The sequence below is a fragment of the Rhipicephalus microplus genome, chromosome X (assembly GCF_043290135.1).
Source record: "Rhipicephalus microplus isolate Deutch F79 chromosome X, USDA_Rmic, whole genome shotgun sequence".
Lineage (NCBI taxonomy): Eukaryota > Metazoa > Arthropoda > Arachnida > Ixodida > Ixodidae > Rhipicephalus > Rhipicephalus microplus.
Window position 1 is genome coordinate 329,543,193 of NC_134710.1, and position 20,662 is coordinate 329,563,854.

At 41.8% G+C, this 20,662-nt stretch overlaps 1 protein-coding gene across 2 annotated transcripts; it reads left to right on the forward strand.

Moving 5' to 3' along the window:
- The first annotated feature begins 281 nt into the window (after window positions 1-281).
- LOC119162353 (uncharacterized) lies at window positions 282-12,388 on the forward strand. 2 transcript variants are annotated; one of them, XM_075879641.1, is made up of 8 exons: window positions 282-422; window positions 2,183-2,410; window positions 5,136-5,233; window positions 5,925-5,953; window positions 6,878-6,995; window positions 8,570-8,601; window positions 10,547-10,662; window positions 12,287-12,388. In XM_075879641.1, the coding sequence occupies exons 2-5, from the start codon at window positions 2,211-2,213 to the stop codon at window positions 6,992-6,994; spliced, it is 444 nt and encodes a 147-aa protein (XP_075735756.1). In that variant the 5' UTR covers window positions 282-422; window positions 2,183-2,210; the 3' UTR covers window position 6,995; window positions 8,570-8,601; window positions 10,547-10,662; window positions 12,287-12,388. The 2 variants fall into 2 exon arrangements, with proteins under 2 accessions (XP_075735756.1, XP_075735757.1); XM_075879642.1 differs by lacking the exons at window positions 5,925-5,953; window positions 6,878-6,995.
- The last annotated feature ends 8,274 nt before the right edge of the window (window positions 12,389-20,662 follow it).

Genomic DNA, 20,662 nt, shown 5'->3' on the forward strand with positions numbered 1-20,662 from the left:
AAAGATCCTGCCGCCCGGTTTTTGGCCGATCCCCCTTTGTGGATATGCACCAGAATAACAAGAATCATCATCATCATCATCATCACACAGCAAAACGAAAATAGATTACAAACTCCGCTGCTGAAACCTCAAACGGCTGTGCTTCCGCAAATCCAGCCAAGTACCTCACGTCGCAATATAAATTCATTCATTTATCCATACTAAATGCACCCCCTTTGCCTCAGTTACGTATTGGATATTAGCACCTCGAGAACGTGCGCACACAGAAGTCTCGTGAACAATCTCGAGGAGCCATTGTGACCGTTGCGTTGTGCGAACGTTCGTAGTGACGTGGCAAGCTTCCTAGGTGCTCCAGCGGCTTTGGTCACTTCTCAGCGTATAGCCAGACCAGTTTCGCCAGCTGGGCGACGATTCGTATTCAGGTGAGACTTCGAGAAACGATTTTTTTCTCCACCATGGCCTCCGCGGTATCAGGCCGGCGGGGAGGCCATGCCGATCCCCAATTCGCCTAGTCGAAGGCTTTGCGCCAGATAATGCGATGCGAAATACCGAACGCTTCGACGACGACGTTTGCCGAGACGCGGGATCATGCACGCTGACAGATGGATCCATTGAGAATCGTTGGGGGCAAACACTGGGATTGAGGCTACCTAGAAATATTGCGCGCGTTCACAGTTTACGCGAAAGCTTTGGCAGATGCACTGGCAGAGACGCGCGAACATATACTTGACCAGAACGTTGAGTTCCCAAAGGATAGGCGTCAGGTACGGTGAGCTACTGTTCGCGATCAAGCCCGATAGGGTTAAGATTTATCAACCTGTTCATTGGCTTCCTTTTGGAAGACTGAGTAAGGGAGCCAAGCAAGTACGATAAAGGAATTCGGATGAGTCCTATCGTGATAGAGTGACCCCGTCACAACGCAATGTTAAGCCTAGCTTTCGAGAAAAAGGCGCCGCGGAGCTTTCGCTTTCAATGCTGATTGTGTGAAATTTCAAGGCTAAAGACCCGCGAGTAGAAGTCGGCCGGCATTATGAGTTGAGACTCTAGTCATGAGCATGAATATGCATGGTTTAAAAAATCACGTGATCAATATATTACGTCGTCGTGTGGTCATAAAGGTGAGCTGAGGAACAGAAATTTGGCTTTACGGAGGTGGACAGGGAGCCATGCAGTGGTGGTGGTGGGGGGGGGGGGCGGCTCCGGCCCTTTATAATATTTAAATTTTGCAAAAGTATATATAAATGCATACATACAAATACATGCAAAAAGATGAAGTATGTAATTGCCTCCCCCTATCCTGAAAAAAATTCTGCTGACGCCACTGGTGGTGCTTGGCAATTCTTGAATATAGTGGATCGACCATGAGTGCACGTACACCTTTCTGCACTCTCGGCACTTATACTGTTAGTCAAGGGACTGTGCATTGTCTCGTCCTCCATGGCTTAAACTGCTTATTGATGCACAAATGTAAAATCGAGCCGACAAAGAGAGTTGGTTGTTGCCGGTGCTCTAGTAGCGACATTACCTCTGTGACATCAAGTAGTCATAACTACATAAGTGAGTTTCTTGCTGGAAAAAATTTTGAAATCATGCTGGGATCGTAAACTGGCACAATATTTTCACTATTTATCTATATTGTGCATAAACGCTGCCATGCCACGATGCGAAGTATAATGGCTGATATTACAGCCTCGGCAGTGCATTTTTGAGGGGTCACACCAACCGAGAGAGGGATATGGCGGTGCATGAATAACCATCTCTGAAAAGTTCTTTAACAACTTCACACCATGGGTGTCGGCTGAGGGAAAAGGGGCACTATGTACCCCGCTCAAGCCACACCAACACTGTCCCCCACCAGAGATAAATCAGCATTCCCTCCCTCAACCAACTGAGATGCAACAACGGATTCCCCCTTCCGCAAGGCAGAATCCTGCCGGTTTTCATGGTATTACACGGCAAAATAGATCACCGCAAACCACACCCATTGTTTGTTGTCTGCTGTGACGGTTTCGCTGTTTAACAGCTCTGCAAGCAAAAGTGCACACTTCGCTTTCACGAAGCAATGCTTAAGAGTGTATGCCCCTGAGAAATTCCTTTTGCGTTCACATACCATTCGAATTTGTGCGATTGTGGACTTTTTTGCGTATGCAGCAATTCACAACTAAAAATTATCTACCTACAGATCCGGACGAGTCAAGAGGCACTACGAAATGAACTCCTGCAACACGTCTCTGACCACTGAGAGGAAGAGCGATACGCAAGTTGCTGAAAGTTGCAGCGTTATACAGAAGCCTGCTGTAGTGCCTCTAAGCTTGGAAACTGCATGCAGTGGTGGTCTTTCGTCCATTGAGCCCGAGACCACCACTACAGCCGATGACCGCCCTCTTCCTGCGAATCATTACCAGCCACCGTGAGTCTGCACCTCTACAAAACTAGCATTTCACCCAATTGATAATGAAATCAAATTGTCCAGCTTAGAGTATTGCTTTGTTTGCTTGAAAGAGGTACAAAAAGAACTACTACTAAAAAAAGTTTGAGCTTCAAGAGTGAAACTGAACCCGCTCAAGGATGCAGGACACAGCTCTTATATTGTAGGGGCTCTTAACGTTCTCATTTTATGGTAAAATACTTTACTAAGACAAATACTTCTACAAAAATACTACAGCGATATACATCTTTGTGCAACCGGCTTCCTTAAAAAAAAAAAACCTTGAAAGTCTTGGCAATTTTTTTTTCACATAAGGTCATCCATACTCTTCTCGATACATCACTTTCGCTGTGAACAATGTTATTTTATTTTAGAATCAACTCATCTCTTAGATTAACAGAGTGATATAACTTTACCATTAAATGGGCACCACTCAAAAAGGGCATGTTTCCTCGATAAAGGATGGGTAACAGCTGGCTTTACTTTAGCTGGTAAGGTGATGTGCGAGCTCCAGCTCCAGCATTTTCGTTAAACCTCCTTGGTTACACCCTAAGAAAAAAATGTTGGCTGTGCCCACAGGGCCTTGATTCACCTCCTTTTTACTTGTAAAAAACAGTCGTGCTTGCTGGTTTTTGCCCGAACTGCAACTATTTCTTCACGGATAATGTAAATTCTACGCATATCAAGAATTATTAAATGTTCGTCGTTGCTACCCTCGACATTACTAGTTCAGCAGCAAGGTCAGTATCCTTGACAAAATTTACAGGATGTTCAAATTACTTACACAAAAGCAGCCATGCAAGTGTGGGTCTTATCAGAAAAGTCAACTATCGGAAATGCTTGGGAATTGCTTAATGGCACAAAATTAGCAAGTGCAAATGAATGGAGCATTTATTAAAACTCTTTTTGGGAAGGTACAATGATGGCTCAGTGCAAAACTGGATTTTTTTTTGAGGTTGACAGGCCTGTCCTGATTTGAAACTTATTTTCCTTGTGGCAGAAGGAGGTAGAGATGTAGAAAGTCCATCTTTGACATCTACTGGTCTCCTTACAGGCATGTATAGATTTTAGCATTAACCGAAAAGTTAGTGCATTAAAAATTTGGGGGGGGGACTAGAGGGGTCTGACCCTGCCAAACCCCTCTCTTTCCTAATATGGCACTGTTACCGAGTACAAACACTAGAAAGTGCATGTCGGTTCCTTGGAAATCATTTCACAGTTGAAGATGGTTATGTTTTTTGTGAGGAAACCAATAAACACAAGTAACTAAACAATAAACACAAGTAAGGTGTGAGGCACCAGCACCAGTCACCAACATTCAGAGGTGAGTGCCAGAGGTGCTCCCTTTTTTATCATGGCATCTTAGAGGGGTCATGAACCCGCAGAAAGCAGATGCTGCTATGATGTGCAGAGCCATATCGCAGTCGTGTGCTGGAAGTAGAGATTAGATTTTCTCGGGCATTCTCTTTTCATATAGATGTTTGTGCTCACTCTCGTTATAGTGTCCGGGGTTCGCTGCTCCATGTAAAAATACGGACAGGGTGCTATTGGCCAATAATCCACATAACTTTAAAGCAGGGCTTGAAATCGTAAATAGGAAACTTATTACCAATGGGTGCCTCTACGTATTTTCGCTGCACTCCATAGTCCGCAAACCTCTCACTGTACATCACACTTGCACACAACAATCACAATGAGAAGGAACAATCGTGTTTCATCACATTCGCCCAAGGCCGTGAAGTGCACTGATGCCACTTGTGCTATCCTTTCCTGTGGGGATTGCAGCCTGTTTGTCGGAATGAGAGGAGAGCAAGTGTTTCAGGGGAGCGAAACATTTGTGTACTCCGATACAGAGGACACTTCATTATCACATAGAAAAGTGGTTCAGGACCCCTTTTGCGGCTGCCGATGAAACATTGAAACTTCATTGATTCAAAACATTTTTATTGTTTGGGATGCTGAGGGACGGGGTCGACATGCTACTAGAGGTCAGATGTGCAAGATGTAACAGGCTCCATAAGAAGCTTACATTAGACACTCAAGCAAAATACATTAAAAAATTCGGTAAAAAATTATGACACTAAAACCGAGCAAGGCCTGAAAATGCAATCATGTCTGCTCACCAAACCTAATGCCAGAAATACCATGACCTAGAATGCTCCAAGCGGCAACACAACATATTGTGTGGGTGTACTCTCCGAAATAAGCGATTCTTCTGATCGTGAAAAACTGTGAAATCACCTTCAAGTTTCCTGCGCCATGACTGACTGCCTGTTTTGTCTAACTGGTAATTTTGTCTGTTAATGTGTGGCTTCGTATAATCGGGTGACATTGCAGTAATCACAGCCAAAAATAAAGTGAGCTAGAGTACCCCGAATTCTGCAACTGGGTATTTGGTGTTTACGACGCATGGAATTGTCAGAACGAGCAAATTTAACAGCGATAGAGTCTTTGAGAGTCCGTATGTCTTTGCTGTGCTCCAGCTACTGTAGATTATTAGTGATTGAAACCTGAAGAGACCAGGACAGTATCTTGCATTTAACAGCAGTTTCATTTACTGAGGAAAGAACAGAGGCACAGAATTCAAGAAGAAAACCAATTGTGATAAAAGCAGGTATACTTACGAAGAATGTCATTTAAAGAAGTTTTCGTCCATTCACTGAGTGTGCCGGCAGCAGCTGATGCGATTTTGTCTGCTCACTTACAGTTACGACTCAAATGTTTTATCCGTGGACAATTCTTCAAAAACTATCAAGCCAGAGCAGCCATGCTTTGAGGTGGTAGAATCGTGTGCCACCGAGAAAGGTTAGTACATCCAGACCTCATTGTAACAAAGTTGTATCTTACGTGAAAATAAGTTTGTCATATTCAAAAAATTCGTAATGAAGGTTTTTTCTAACGCTATATACTTGAGAGACAATTTTTTGTTTACTTTGTTATAACCAATATTTCATGTTATCCACATTTGTTATATCGAGGTTTGAGTGTCTTGAAAAGGCAAAGCATGTGGGCCGTTTCACTCGGAACTGTAGCGCAGTAGCTACATTATATTTTTGCTGTGCTGTTAAGAAAAATGCATAAAGAAGAAGTCATTTTCGTTCTATTTTTCTATTATTGAGCAGGTCATTTGGGTTATGACAAATATACTCTTAGTTATATCATAAGGAATACTCACTTTTCTAAAACTAATGACCAAACCACTGCTTAGTCTGATTTAAGCTTCATGTTTGCTATTTGCAACTCTTCAGTTACCACTGATCCTTAAAGTTACATTATATTTTATCAGTCTCAATATCTCTGCCTTGCTTAAAAGTTGTGTGCATGCAACATGCTTTCTCACGTTTTTTGAAGTTGGGCTGCTCCTCTGATGCTGTTTGTTCGCATTTGAAAATCTACTACGTACGCATCAGAAAACCAAAATATGTCATGTTGCATTCGTTTCAATCACTCTGCATTGACAGTTATCACTGACTAAAGTTTCTCCCCTATTTCTTAGGAGTTGGTGAAGATCAACAGGAACTTGAAGTGAGTAGTAAAACTGACGGCTTCCAAACGAAGCGAGTTTTCAGAAACATTAACTGGGATGATGCAATTTATTGGGAAGGGTGAATTTTTGACACTAAATCTATATAATTAAGATTTTTTTCATCTTTTTATCGTAATCTTATAAAGCAATCAATGATCTTGTGTGGCTGTCGAACAAATGAGCTACTGCATGACTGTTGGTAGAGCATCAGAAGTGTAATTCAAAGGTTGTGAGCTATGTTCCCGCCATACGGAGAGTTTATTTTTAGTTACTGAACCTATATTAAAAGCTTCAAATATTGCTTGTTATGCTTTGCTGTCATGAATGCACTGCTAGGTTTGAAATATGCACACTTAAATTGATTGGGAGAAGTGAAATCGCACAATTTTTTGTGAGATTGAATGGCCTGGCCACTAGACAGTGGTGTTTCAGCAAACACCTACTAGATGAGATGACATTGTTGTGTACCCAGGAGCCTTGTCTTGGTTTACTACTATTAAAATAAATCTCTTTAATTATAGAAAGTGCAGATTACCTTGCTTTAGTTTATTACAACTAGTATAAGGTTCGTATCGTAGTTAATAAATGTGTGAAGTGCTGTGCTCATATTTTATGTCAAAATAATTACTGCAATCTTAATCATCATTTAGTTTTATTTATTTGTTTGTTCTATTCCGCCGTGGTCATGGATCCTGCGTGACTACTATAACTACTACATCCTCTACTAAAGGCCACTACAACTAATACTACTACTACTGCTACTTCTACTGCTTCTACTGTTTCGATGAAAACGACAATGGCACAGGCTACACCAAGGCAGCGTCAATTGATAAAACTGGCCGCTCGATCCATTTCATTTTCTTATTCATTCTAGAAATGAGTCTGCTAAAAGCAAGCGTTAATAGTTTGTTTTCTTCTTGCAGGAAAAACTTGTAGAAATTGTTCGGAAGTGCCTGAGGGCCGTTGTCCACGAGGTAGTTCAGTCAGTGATGCGGGAATTGTTGGGTGACATGAACGATTTCATGAAGCAGTCAACATGAGGTGAGCCTTCTGTGCAGCATGAATATCGTATGCTGTGTTGTGCCGGTGAGATTAGAGGGGCCCTTCAGCACTTTTAGAAGTGATCAGTGCTTGACTTTATGCGAGGAGTCTATTGTGGCACAATTCAACTGTCAGAGAATTTTTCGAATCCTTCAAGTGCAAGCGGAGTTACACTCAAACCTCGATATATTGAACACAAATACTACAAAATATTAGTTCTAGCAAAGTTATATGAGAATAGTTTTGCACTAGACAGTGTTAAGAATATGCCTTTACTACAAATTTTTGGATATAACGAACCTATTTTCGTATATGATGGAACTTTGTTATAATGAGGTTTGAGTGTGTTGCACACATTGAGCACTTTCTCTATCCCTTCATACCAGTGAGCGTTCTGAGAGCTACCCAGTGGGGTGTGACAAGAAGGCAAGAAGCTATGACTGTTCATCTCATGACCTTGAGTTTTTTTTACTTCAACACATGGCTTACTGACCGTGAATGTGGTGGTGTAATGATATTTTATGAGCATTGACAGTAGCATAGAGAACAGCATTGACATGTGACGGCATTCAGCAGCAGCCGCAGTAACTATGCGGCGCATGATGCTCAAGTCGGCCAATGGCCATGGACATTGTGTTTATGATGCGATCATCTTGAGTTATGGCATCATATGTTGATAGAAGTGGGAAAAGCTTTCGGCGATTTCGGCGACGTAGATGATAGCTTTGAACTAACATGTCCCGAAAACTTGGTGCACAAATGCTTTTGCATTTACCTCTCTGAAACTGAAGACACTCTGGCCTGGTATTGAAGCTACGCTATTAAGCTGAGCAGTGCAGCACACAGCTGCTAAGCTTCCCTGCCACGTACTAAGAAAGTCATTGTATAGACTAAAGTACATATGCTGCAATGTCAAGCGATCAACCTCCCCACAAAAAAAAAAAGCCTGTGCATACGTAACACTTAATGTTCACGCATATCATACACAACCGGTAACAGAAAACAGATACAGTGTTCTTTTTCTCTTCTTCTTCCCCTAACCTCTCTCACCCCACACACTTATATTTTACATCACACAAAAAATGGCATAATAAACCAAGTAGTGAGAAACTTCGACCACATTAGATTGAGTATAACTTCGAGTAATTGTGTGGTCATAAACACAGCACCATGTTTTTATGTTAATTTCATTTTCACATATTTAATCAGCTTTGTTGCAACTCGCAAGCTGCACCTAGCTTCAACTGAATTTTACTGATGAGTATATTCTTGACATGGGATTATCGCCAATGCTGCCTTTTAAATATTTCGTTATTTTTTAATGAGTATATTCTTGACATGCGATTATCGGCAATGCTGCCTTTTAAATATTTCTTTATTTTTTAACGGTCATTTAGAGGACTGTCTTCTTTAGAACATTTTAGCAATATGTCCCAACTACTCTGTTTCTCCAACTTGCATAATTGTTTTGTCTAAATATAGTAACATATCAAAACCTGTCACAATTGTATTTCATGAACCAGTTGCACTGATTGCTACCACTGCATCCTCTTTTTTCTCTCTCGTATATTTAGAAACTCTTTGGATGCAAGTACAACATTTTCATGTGAGTGGCCGTTTTACTTTGCCATCTGAAATTTTCAAAACAAGAAAAGCATGTTTGGATTAAATGTTAATCTTCCACTTATTCAACTGTGATGAAAAATATAAACTGTGCAAAAAAATTTAAGCTTAACAGAGGTTTTTTTTTCTTCCCACATTTCTTGTGAGATAAGGTTTGTTTTTGTTACATTACAGTTGCTTGCGTGCTGTTCTTAAATTCTCAGATTTGAATAGCTCAATTCAGTATTGCCCTTATAAGAGAGCAAAATTTTTTTTTTGAATATCAGTCACGACATACATATCGAGAACATTACAAAGATTAATGACAAATGGTTATGTTCAGATAGCTAATTACTAACTACTAGAGGGCGAATGTGTAAATGATAAAATTAAAGCATGGCCTCATCGTCAATCAACCTAGCATGTATCGCTGCATTTTATTATTATTTTAGGTAACAGGGTTCCAAAAATATTCTTTCACAGTTGGTGTTGGTAGTATTATCAACACTTATACTTGTATTTCACTAATCACACGAACCAAATTTTTATTATGTAACATGATCTACCTTGCCAACATGGCTCAAGTTATGATTGGAACAAATGCATCAACAGCTGTATTGCTGTATTTGGCTTTAAATATGCATTTATTCCAATCAGTGTGCTGATGAACTTGCAAGTTGATTAGTGAGTTGATCTACATGAGTGCATTGTAGAATTACTTGACTTCATCAATTTAGACTTGACGGATTACTTGAATTTCTTTCAAGCCATTTAATCAACAGGTATATGCAAGCATTGCCAGAAAAGTGCCAAGTTTCCATTGTTGAAGCACACTGCTAAAGGGATTTGCACAGCTCTAATGATATTTGAAATTTAACGTCTAAAAACCGTAACATGAATTAAGGACGCTGTAGTGGAGGGCTCTGATAATTTAGACCACCTGAAGTTCTTTGACATGATCCTGAACCTAAATACACGAGCCTCAAGCATTTTCGCCTTCGTCGAATATGTGTCGAATATGATTGGGATTTGATCCTGCGGCCATATCAGTCAGAAGTTGACTGCAATGACCACCAGGTCATTGTGGTGGGTCTGTTGGCTTTATTTTGCACTGTTGCAAAGGTAATACAATGTTTATTATAGTATATATAGTGAGTTACAACCTGAAAAAAAAAAAGGATTTCAGCTTCTGCAGTGGATTGGACTAAATGCTCTATCCAAAAGCGATCACTCCATTTTGTGACGTCAACTACTTCGCGGGTGTTTCATGTTTGAGACTTTTTTATACAGATAAATATTCATGTTGTTTGCTGTAGGTGGGGAACACGAGCACCGTAGAAAAATTCGTCGGCGATTCTGGCATCGCTGCTTAGGCAAACTCAACATTTTAGGCCGTAACGATCACAGGTCGACGAACTCACCCATGAATCGACTCACTCTGACTTACTCATACTCAAATGGAGGCATAAATCTGAAACTGAGTACGGTTGAGTAATATTCTGGTGAGTTTGAGTCTTAGTGAACCCAGCTGATAAAATTTTCATGAGTATGAGTTCAAGTGAGTTTGGCTTGAGAAATTTTTGAGAGTCCCAGTCTGAGTGAGTCCAATGTGCAAGATATACTTCTCGAGAGAGTCTGAGGGAGTTCCCTATTATTTTGTCAACGACAGACCTTTACCTTTAATGTTCATAGCCTTTACATTAGATTAGAAAAAATGCTTGCGGTCTGAGCCAAAAGCAGCTAGCACTATTAATGGTCTGTCTTTCGCAAACGAAGGGCAATTCTGAGGGTAGGGCCTACTTTTTCTTAGGTTGTAACCGACAATAGTACATTGACACTTTCGCTAATACAGTGACTGAGACTGATAAAATAATGTTATAAAATCTGTAAATTTATCATTTTCCTTGCAACATAGATGTTAAAAAGAGCATTCTTGTTTTTTCTTTCAGGAGCATGACCAGCGAATAATCTTCTCACTCATCAGTGTGGGGCTCGACACTATGGTCGACGAGATAAGGAGGATGCGGCGCCACCCTGAGAGCATGGGTATCACCATGTGAGACAGGTCAGGCCCGGTTTGTCCTCCTCTACCAAATGTGGGGCCCCTTACCAGGCAGCAAAAAACCTTTAGGTTGTCTGCCTGAATCTCGTGACAACAAAGCTGTGCTCTAGGCAAAACGAACTGCCATTTGGATCTTTTTGGGTAGTCCAAGCAGCCCCAAAACATTTGTATTGGAATGAGTCAATGACAGTTTAATCCTATCGGTGAATTCATGCCCCAAAACCATGGTATATGCTTATGAGGGACGCCACAGTGCAGAGCTCTAGAAAATCAGATTATCGCTATTGTATTAGTGCTTATTTTTTGTTTTTTGTTTCTCGCTTTTTTATTTTTGTAATTTTTTTCTTTTACATTCTTTTTGTTGGTAAGCAATAGGGCAGTTACCATCCATAGACTACTACTACATGTTTTCTTGGCCAATCCCCGAGAGTGGGTATGTGACTTGGTATCCTGGCTACAAACAAACGTGTGCCAGTTTTGTGGAGCAGAGGTAGTGCAGCTGTGGCATTAGCGATTGCGAAGCACTTTGAGGTTCTCCGAGGACTTTTTTGTATACTCCGAAGGTTGTATGGCCGGCTTAAACAGTTTCACCTACAGCTATGCTGATTGCGTCATGTGTTTGCACACACTTGCAATTGCAGCATGTTCCACACTATTTACTTGCCAGTGAAAGTGGTGCATGCAGTACGGTCACATTGTTTCATGTGCTCATCATTGTTGTACGCATTTAGAGATATCTACTTAAGACAAATGTGCATCATCTCTTTTTGGAAATCATGAATTCCAGGTTTTATTGGATGTGCCAGTTTCATCATAGAAAATGCCCATGTGTTGCTATTTTTGAGGCTGCTAAAAGTGCAAGGCACCAGCAGACATATACAATGAAGATGAGGACCATAAGGAGCCACATATTACAAAGCACTGGGACACAAGTCGAGCGCCATAACCACTACACCACCGCAACGGTGCAGGCATTGCAAATAAGCAAACTTAGTGCATAGGAGGCTCTGGTAGGCTAGTGGTTTGCACGTAATCTTTGTGTAGCAGCACAAATTCATGAGAGGAGGACAAACAATGTCGCAAAAACACGGGCACTGTCACACAGCCACAGTCAACAAAGCCGCTGTGTTGCGTGTTACTGCAACTTTGACAGTGCACGCTGAACAGGTGCTGTGCTGTCTGTGATAGCTATTTTCTTGTTTGTGCATTGAATTTCTCCCTTTCGATCAATGGGAAACATAGAAAGCTCTTACATGGCGATAAAAACTGTTAATCTCAGAAAGTTCCCCGTTGCGATCAATGGGAGACGTATAGAAAGCTCTTGCATGGCAATAAAAACTGTTTATCTCAGAAATGTTCTGCCAATTCACGGTTTTCTTTGCAATAAATCAGTTTTCTTTATTACATTTGAGATGGTTTCCAAAATGGCTAAAATCATGCGATGACCCAAGACTAGTGCCAAAAGGCATCTGCCTCACTTGTTTGTGGTAGCTCCCTCAACAGATTGAAATTTTTTTGTGTGTGTAGCAGTGCAGTGTTTACAATGAAAGTCAGTTCACGAATAATCTGACAATTAATGGTGTCTGCATTGTTAATCTTCTCTTGCTTTTGTTCTGTCTCATTTCAGCTGTGACTCAAATGAGATGAAGTGATACATCGTGGTTATGACAAGGCTTCTAGTAGTGAGAACTGTAAAGAAAATGTATGATAAAGTTTTTTTTACTATGTTTGAGCAGCAAATGAAAGTATGCTTGCTTATGCATACAGTGGTTAGACTGTCTGTGTAAGTGCAAGTGTGTGTGTGTCTAGCTCCAGTCGCATTCGATAAGAGTTTATAAGTGCTGGCTGTGGTAGAAGCGACTCCAAGCCTAAACAATGAAACTTAAAAATGTTAAATTGGTTGAAAAAGTATTGCTAATTATAGAGTTGACAAACTTTTTTCTATGTAGGTCCCACTCTGCAGTGTTGGTGCCATTTTTAGTTCCGACAGCATGTTACAACTCGAATTGAGCACGACTGTACATGTGATGTTCCAGTGAAAACATATTTTGTCCGCCTACAGTCAATGAAAATGAACATCAGTCTGGATGCATATGAACATTATTATATTACGTAGCCGCAGTCGAGTTACTTGATTATAAACATTTCAATTTCAGCAAGATAAAATTTATTGGTGTTAAATTACATTAATCATTGTACTGCAGTCGTGTGCTACCTGGGCCAAAGGTGCCCAGGACAAAATATTTGCTAAAAGCCGAATTGTCATAGCTTGAAAATGTCTTAATTATGGTTTGAAATAGTAGTAGTTGTCAATGCACTTGCTCATAACATGAGAATTATTGTGAGCTATTGGAGCAGAAATCTATTTTGTGCAAAACCTCTGTCATGAGTAATTGTATCCTGTCATTTGTGTGGCTGTATGCAAGCGTGTGTAAATGCTCAAAGTGCAATCAACCCAACAGGCAATAAGAACAACTCAATGCACGAGGAAAAATAATTTTCACTTATGATTGAATACACCCAAATTAAAAAGGGCCGAATACAACTGGTCACAGGTGGGGTACGAGCAGACATTTCCACCGAGTTTGACAAACCGAAACCGGGGCCCTTTTTAATTTCTCGCTTTTCCTTTTTGTTCATGATATAAAACTACACCACCGCAACGGTGCAGGCATTGTAAATAAGCAAACGTAGTGCATAGGAGGCTCTGGTAGGCTAGTGGTTTGCACATAATCTTTGTGTAGCAGCACAAATTCATGAGAGGAGGACAATGTCGCAAACATCGCGGGCACTGTCACGCAGCCACAGTCAACAAAGCCGCTGTGTTGAGTGTTACTGCAACTTTGACAGTGCACGCTGAGCAGGTGCTGTGCTGTCTGTGATAGCTATTTTCTTGTTTGTGCATTGAATTTCTCCATTGCGATCAATGGGAAACATAGAAAGCTCTTACATGGCGATGAAAACTGTTTATCTCAGAAAGTTCCCCGTTGCGATCAATGGGAAACGTATAGAAAGCCCTTGCATGGCAATAAAAACTGTTTATCTCGGAAATGTTCTGCCAATTCACGGTTAAAAAGGGCCCCAATTGAAAAGGGCCGAATACCACTGGTCACAGGTCGGGTACGAGCAGACATTTTCACCGAGTTTGACAAACCGAAACCAGGGCCTTTTTTAATTTCTCGCTTTTCCTGTTATTTATTGGTGTTAAATTACATTAATCAATGTACTGCAGTCGTGTGCTACCTGGGACAAAGGTGCCCAGGACAAAATATTTGCTAAAAGCCGAATTGTGATAGCTTGAAAATGTCTTAAATATGGTTTGAAATAGTAGTAGTTGTCAATGCACTTGCTCGTAACATGACAATTATTGTGAGCTATTGGAGCAGAAATCTATTTTGTGCAAAACCTCTGTCATGAGTAATTGTATCCTGTCATTTGTTTGGCTGTATGCAAGCGTGTTTAAATGCTCAAAGTGCAATCAACCCAAAGTGCATCATTGACGAAAATAAGTTTGCTGTTTTTAAAAATTCATTATTAGGGTGTATTCATAACACACTGTTTATTGCAAGAATATTCTTTGTTTACTTGATTATAAGCAATATTTCGTTATATCAAAATTTGAGTAATATCGGCCGAAGTTCCTTGCTTTGCACGTGGCAATTAAGGAGACCTCTGCTATTCTACATTTGAGACTACAGCACCAATGCTCCTGAAGAAGACAAATGTGCATAGCAAAGCGAATAGCATGAAGCATTCGGCATTCGAAACTCGCACACAGGGAAAGCTGTTGTCTGTTGGGGACGTCTACTGTACTTTCCAGTGAAGAAGTGACATACTTGTGTAGGACACAGGGTGCGCCTTATATTTCCAATTGAAGACCACACAAATGAAGGCCCTTTTAGCATTTTTCTTGCAAAATTTGTTACGTAACTGGAGGCCTCGAAAAAGACGTACAGCCTTAAGAATTCAGTGGACAAGTCCTGGCCAGTTGAAAGGTATAATGGTTTTGGGGCTTACATTTGGAGACTCAGTCTCCACTTGATTGGCCTTTAATCGAGAGGTCAAGACAGGTGGGGAGGGTTTCCTCCCCTGAAGCATTGCAGAAAAAACTGGCTTTGTGTAACTACTGAAAGAGCAAAAACGAAATACGGAGGGAAGCATTTTTATGAAAATTCAAGGCCATGCACTTTACTGTTTGAAGAGAGATTGGATTGCCTTAGAATGTGTCCTTATAAGGCAAGATTCAGTAAAGAAACAATAATAATAATGCTGTGGAAACAATAAAGAAATAGCAGAGCATGTTCTAAATTAATGTGGAGATATTCAACCAGGTGTACCGCACTCTGCCATAAAGGACAGAGAATTGGGCTATGAATTTTTTTCACTCGGTGACAATAATCGCATAAGTGCTGCACAAGCATTCAAAGGCTTCTATACATGTATACCTACATAGCATGTCCACAAGCGAGGAAAGGCTCTTCAAAAGGTTGGTAAGTTGGGGTGCCAGTCTGGTTTCAAGTCAAGTTCTTCGTAAATGTTGTTCAGGTGGAGATCTATATGCATGAAATGCACAATTGAAGCATTCATTGGTTCTGCATTACGGTCTTGCATGTGGGTTTTCCACAGACTGTGTAGGTTGATAAGAAAGAACAAATCAAAGGGCACTTTATCAATAAATTTTGGTAGAAACTATTATATAGTATTTGAATTCATGATCAAATCTTTTTTCATGGTTCATTAAAGGGTGTCTCAGTACAGAATGGCATCTTTGCAGCTAATAAAGCTGAGTTCTCTTGTCTCTGGTGCATTGCAGAAATGAAAGTTACCTGAAGACACAAAAATACCTTCCTTTTGCATCCATGGTTTTAGCAGCAGTGAATCTGTATGGAGTTTTTAAAAGAAGGTTTTTGTATCGGGAGAAATGTACATTTTCCGGACTCATTTTAGTACATGCCGAGGAAGGTCGGAATATATTAAGTGGTAAAGTGGAGGTGGAAAATGCATGAATAGCGAATTTTCAGAGTTTTCTGCGTGATACTGTGTATAAGTATTTCGTGGAAAATCTGATTTTGAGAATTGAATAGCGATCAAAACTTCTTACATGATTCCCCACAAGCACGGGTGCAGAGAGAATTCTGAAGAAACGATCAGGTCAGGTAAGCATTAACATGTAATCTGCAAGAATGATTGAATTATTAGACAAAAACTGCTGCAAAAAAAAGCACAAATGCGAAACTATTTGCCATAGATATAGGTAAATGAACTAATCCCAGCCCTAAGTCCTCCCTCTCTCACACTGGGCTGACTAAGTTGTCCCGTCTCGTTGGTTAAAAAGTCGAAGACCACACTAAAGTTGCGAATTTCAGATGAGAACACTGTAAGATCGAGCACAATGAATAGGTTGCAATACATAGTAAAGCTTTGTAGCTAAAGATGTATTTCAAGCTTCAGCTCTTTCAAATATAGGAAGGCGATGTGGAACAATATTCAGGGCCTGTCCAAGCTCAGGAACGCATTCTTTCCAGTAATGCGCACTGAATCTGTACGAATCTGGTGGCACGTCCACTAACCATTCAGTGATTTCTCAAACCAAGTTTTGGCCTCTAGCTTATCAAGAGCATACATTGGGTATCGATTGGTCGATCGACTTAGGTGCAGTAGCTTCGTCATGTAGCTTAGAATAATTAGTCCAATTAGACAAAATGAGCTGATTATGTTGCACAGTTTAGTCTAGCATAAGTACCACTTCCAAAACCTTACATGAGCATACTTGGTAGCTACTAATAATTAGTTGACTCTAACTACCAATAAAACTATCAGACTCGAGTGCACAGTAAATACACTAGTATATGTACACACCCTAATGTTCGCAAACCTGTATTTGGCCCTTTATTAGCAATAACCTGATAGATGACTGGCAAAATAGGCTCGATCTCTGATGCAACGAACCCTAAATATTATTTATAGAGGAGACCCACGCCGAGGGAGGCGCTGCGGAGCGTGGCGCTGTCAGTCAATGTGGGAAGAATTGATTGATTGATATGTGGAGTTTAACGTCCCAAAACCACCATATGATTATGAGAGATGCCGTAGTGGAGGGCTCCGGAAATTTCGACCACCTGGGGTTCTTTAACGTGCACCCAAATCTGAGTACACGGGCCTACAACATTTCCGCCTCCATCAGAAATGCAGCCGCCACAGCCGGGATTCGAACCCGCGACCTGCGGGTCAGCAGCCGAGTACCTTAGCCACTAGACCACCGTGGCGGGGCAATGTGGGAAGAAAACTGGTTACTCGAGTGTTGGCCTCTCCGCTGTCCCATTCAACCTGCTTGAAAACGCGTTGCCTTGCTTGCACGCTGCACCCGTTCTGCACGTGTTTTTGAGAGTCTCGCGTCGCGCGCGGTTATGATGTATGCACTCTGTCCGCATTTAATAGGATGCCGCAAATGAGGATTTTTTTTTCGTGGCAGCAATTTGGTAAAAGAGCAGCGAAGCAAGTTGTAGCAGACGACGCCGTCCTCGTCAGAGCGAAGTGCGTTTCGCAAGTGAAAGACGACGCTGTTTACGACGTTAGAGGTGAATAAAACTTTCTGTACGTTCATAATTATATACCTGTTTTATTTGGTTTACTCTGTGCACTATGCACTATGTTTGTTACTGGATGCATAGGTAAGGCTGCTTCTCGTGCTTTAGGTTAAGCGGTTCTTGCGCTGTGACTGCTATTAGGTGGGATACCTTAATTTACTAGCACCCACCCAAGTTATCGTGCGGTATATACACAGCACTTCAAAAATAAATGGTCTGTTTGGGGCTTCTTTCTGACCCACAACGAAAATTGACATCTATCTTGCGTGTCTTTCCTTGTATTATCACCGTTCTCATCGCGGGTACCTTGAGTTCACGAACAGCGTGCGTACCATCATGATGAGCGCCCACCTTTCAGAGAAACTTTTTTGTGTGTGTCTAATCTGCAGGGGAAGAGTGCATTGCTATAAAGGCATTTTATCTTGGTCACGTATCAAAAATGCACCGTGTTGTTCGGGCTGCCCCTGCACACTCAGTAACAACTAGTTCGCTGTATCTGCCAACGGACGTGCAACAACGGCTAATGCATTTTTTTCTTTTTTTTCATAGTTGTCTAAGCTTTTGGCAACCACACACTTCCGTCGGCGCTGCGTCGATTTAAAAATATATAACAACACATTACCAATACCACATGTGCACGCAGCTTCAACTACTACATCCCCAACAATATCGAATAATAGTAGCAGCATAAAATATTTCTTCGCTATTTTTTAACAGTGCTCTAAAGACGGGTGTTGAAAATTTATACTTTTAAGATGGGGACGTGCATCTCCCAGTAACTTGATAGATTAGAGGAACGGTGACGCAGGAATTAACACCCGTAATTTTGAATGCATTGTGCGCGTGCTAATTTTTATGAAAAAAAATTGTTTACATACTTTTTCGGTGCACTGCTTTAATCCATTTCTGTCGTCTGCTTGTTTCGTACCATCGGTTTGGGAATCGCTAGAATTTCACTGGTGGAGTCGACCTCTTCGTGTTTGCATGGTTATTGTGACAGTTGACGACGCAGCAATGTCACCCCCTTTTCTGTTGGGGTGACATCGCGGAACGAGGGACGTTTCACGTGCAGCGCGTGCTTCGCAAATGCGTGGAAGCCCAAAGGGAGCGGAAGGGTTGGAAGACTCTATTGTGCGCTTTTTCTGGCAGGGGAAAGGCAAGCGCTGGCGTCGCCGGGCAAACTTGAGTGGGTCTCCCCTATAGGGGTCATAACAGTACCTTGAATAGGACTGCTCACTGAAAACACCCGCCACATTGCCACGTTCTTTTTCTCAAGCTCTGTTATCGCCCCAATACACTACGTAATTCTCAGCGCAAACCGCACTTGCAGTCTTCGAGAAGCTTCATGACTGTAGTAGGTCATTTTTATCAGATCACGCCCACTCCGCGAACTAGTGATAACGATAGAAAATTCGACGGCAAGTGTATAAATATGCCGACGCGCTTCGCCGCTTGTCAGTTGATCGACGGCTGACGATCCGTTCGCCGCTATCAGTGCAGGTCTGCTACTGTGATCCGACTATCCGTTTAACGGGCACAAGTTCGCCCAAATTAACAGTTTAACCTTCATCCTACTGTCTGTTTCTTTGTCGACGTCACAACCCTGTGACAATAGGCCCGTTTACATTGACCCGACGAGGGCGCGTTGAGTCGAATTAAACAGGTTTTCTGGACTCGCCCTCCCCATGTATAAGTGCACGCGTCGGGCGGAGAGTTGTCGCGGCGAGTCCCGTCGACCCGGAGACAGGGGGTAGGTTCACCGAACTCGCCGCACTCAGAAAGGGCATGTATAACCGGTCGCGCTGAGTTGACGGCTCGTGACCTCTCCCGCCCGTCGCCGTCCCTGTCCCCATCACTCCGACGTTGCTCTTTCTCTGTCGGCCGGTACGCGCGGAGGACATCGTTCTGTTATGCGGTAAATGCAGATCACTTTTACGTTTAAATCTTGCTTGGCACGTCCTACGAGAGCTTGTTGGTTATCGTTCTCACGACCGGCTATTTTGCTCTGCCCGTAGCAGGAAATCGGCTTGTGCACCAGAAATATCAAATATGTGCACATGAACGCTTTAATAAAGTTTCTGGTCACCTCGCCATCAGAATACATTTGCGTAAATTCACAGAATTGTCTACTAATGCGCAGCATTCCAACTCCGCTTGCATTTATTTTGCGTTCTTCACAGCCAGGTTCGACTATGAAAAGGCAAATACTTTCGGGTATTTTATTCTTTGTAAGTTTTGTTTTGGGTTTTTTGCAAGTGGTGTAAATTGACTTTATCACAAAAATTAAGTGCCTTTAACAATACATGTAATTTCCCCCAGAGGAAAAGCGTAGTCCAGGGTTGGTTTCGCTCTTTTTAATTCGTGTTTCATGAATTCCTGAATGGACTTGGGCATTTCGAACGTTTTTTCGGGTTTAGTGTTCGGGTTTTGGAGGAGATGAGGGTCGTTCCACGCCAAATATCCCAGACAGTACGCTAGACCATCTACGATTACACTCTGAAAAGTAATGGTTACTTTACTACACTATTCATTTTTGGAACCAATTTTCTAAAGAAAATATGGTGGCAGTTAGGTTGCGACGAAACTTCAAAAAAGTGAAATATTATACGCAGCACGGTAAAACGATTCTAGTCGGTAGGAAAAGAACCGCATTTCCTTGTTAAAACGCATTCACCACTAGTGTATGTTAATGCGCTTTGCGGGGAAGCAATGCAGTGTTCTTAAGCAAAGTCAGAAATTTTTACAGCTTTTCAACTTTTCCAGAGACAACGCAGCTGCATAGCTTGCTTGCATTGTTGACGGTAAGTGGGGGGAAAACACGAGTCGCGAAGACAGTAGTTTGGAAGCGCTGGCACATGAACTTTGAAAAAATTGCAATATTGTTCATGTTCAGGCACTTATCGGTCTGTGTGGCGCTCCATATAAAAAATATACACTTTGGATTATTTCAAACGGTGCAGAAACGATATTTATTTCTGTAAGTTTAATACGAATATTTGTTTTACGCAAGAAATTATTATTTATATTCGGTACGGCGAATTCCTGGAGAGACCAGCCAGGGGTGAACAGGGGACGGTGCGTCAGGCTGCGGATACGCCTGCGGCGAGCGCTGTGCCGCAAGAGAACCACTGTTGCCATCGCGTTGTGCATTGTTAGCCAAGACACCAACACAACCATAAAGTACAGCTGTTGCAAACTGAGAAAAAATACGAAGACAGCCATCGCGGTGGCGGAGCGACAACTGCGTAAACAACCGCAGCCCACAGAGCGTAGGCTTGGAGGAGCGGAAACCGGTACCGGAAGACGGGCTTTCGGCTCGACGCAAAGCGTCGCTGTGATCCCCGCTCACCTCAACTCGTCCGTGCGAGTTCATATAAACTGGGGCGCGTCGAGGTAAGCTGAACCCGCCACTAAAC

Bases quoted from the DNA above. Each gene is read 5' to 3' on its own strand.
- LOC119162353 (XM_075879641.1), top strand. From the start codon at position 2,211: ATGAACTCCTGCAACACGTCTCTGACCACTGAGAGGAAGAGCGATACG. The intron at 2,411-5,135 runs GTGAGTCTGCAC...GCTCACTTACAG, and splicing joins GCGAATCATTACCAGCCACC to TTACGACTCAAATGTTTTAT. The intron at 5,954-6,877 runs GTGAGTAGTAAA...TTCTTCTTGCAG, and splicing joins AAGATCAACAGGAACTTGAA to GAAAAACTTGTAGAAATTGT.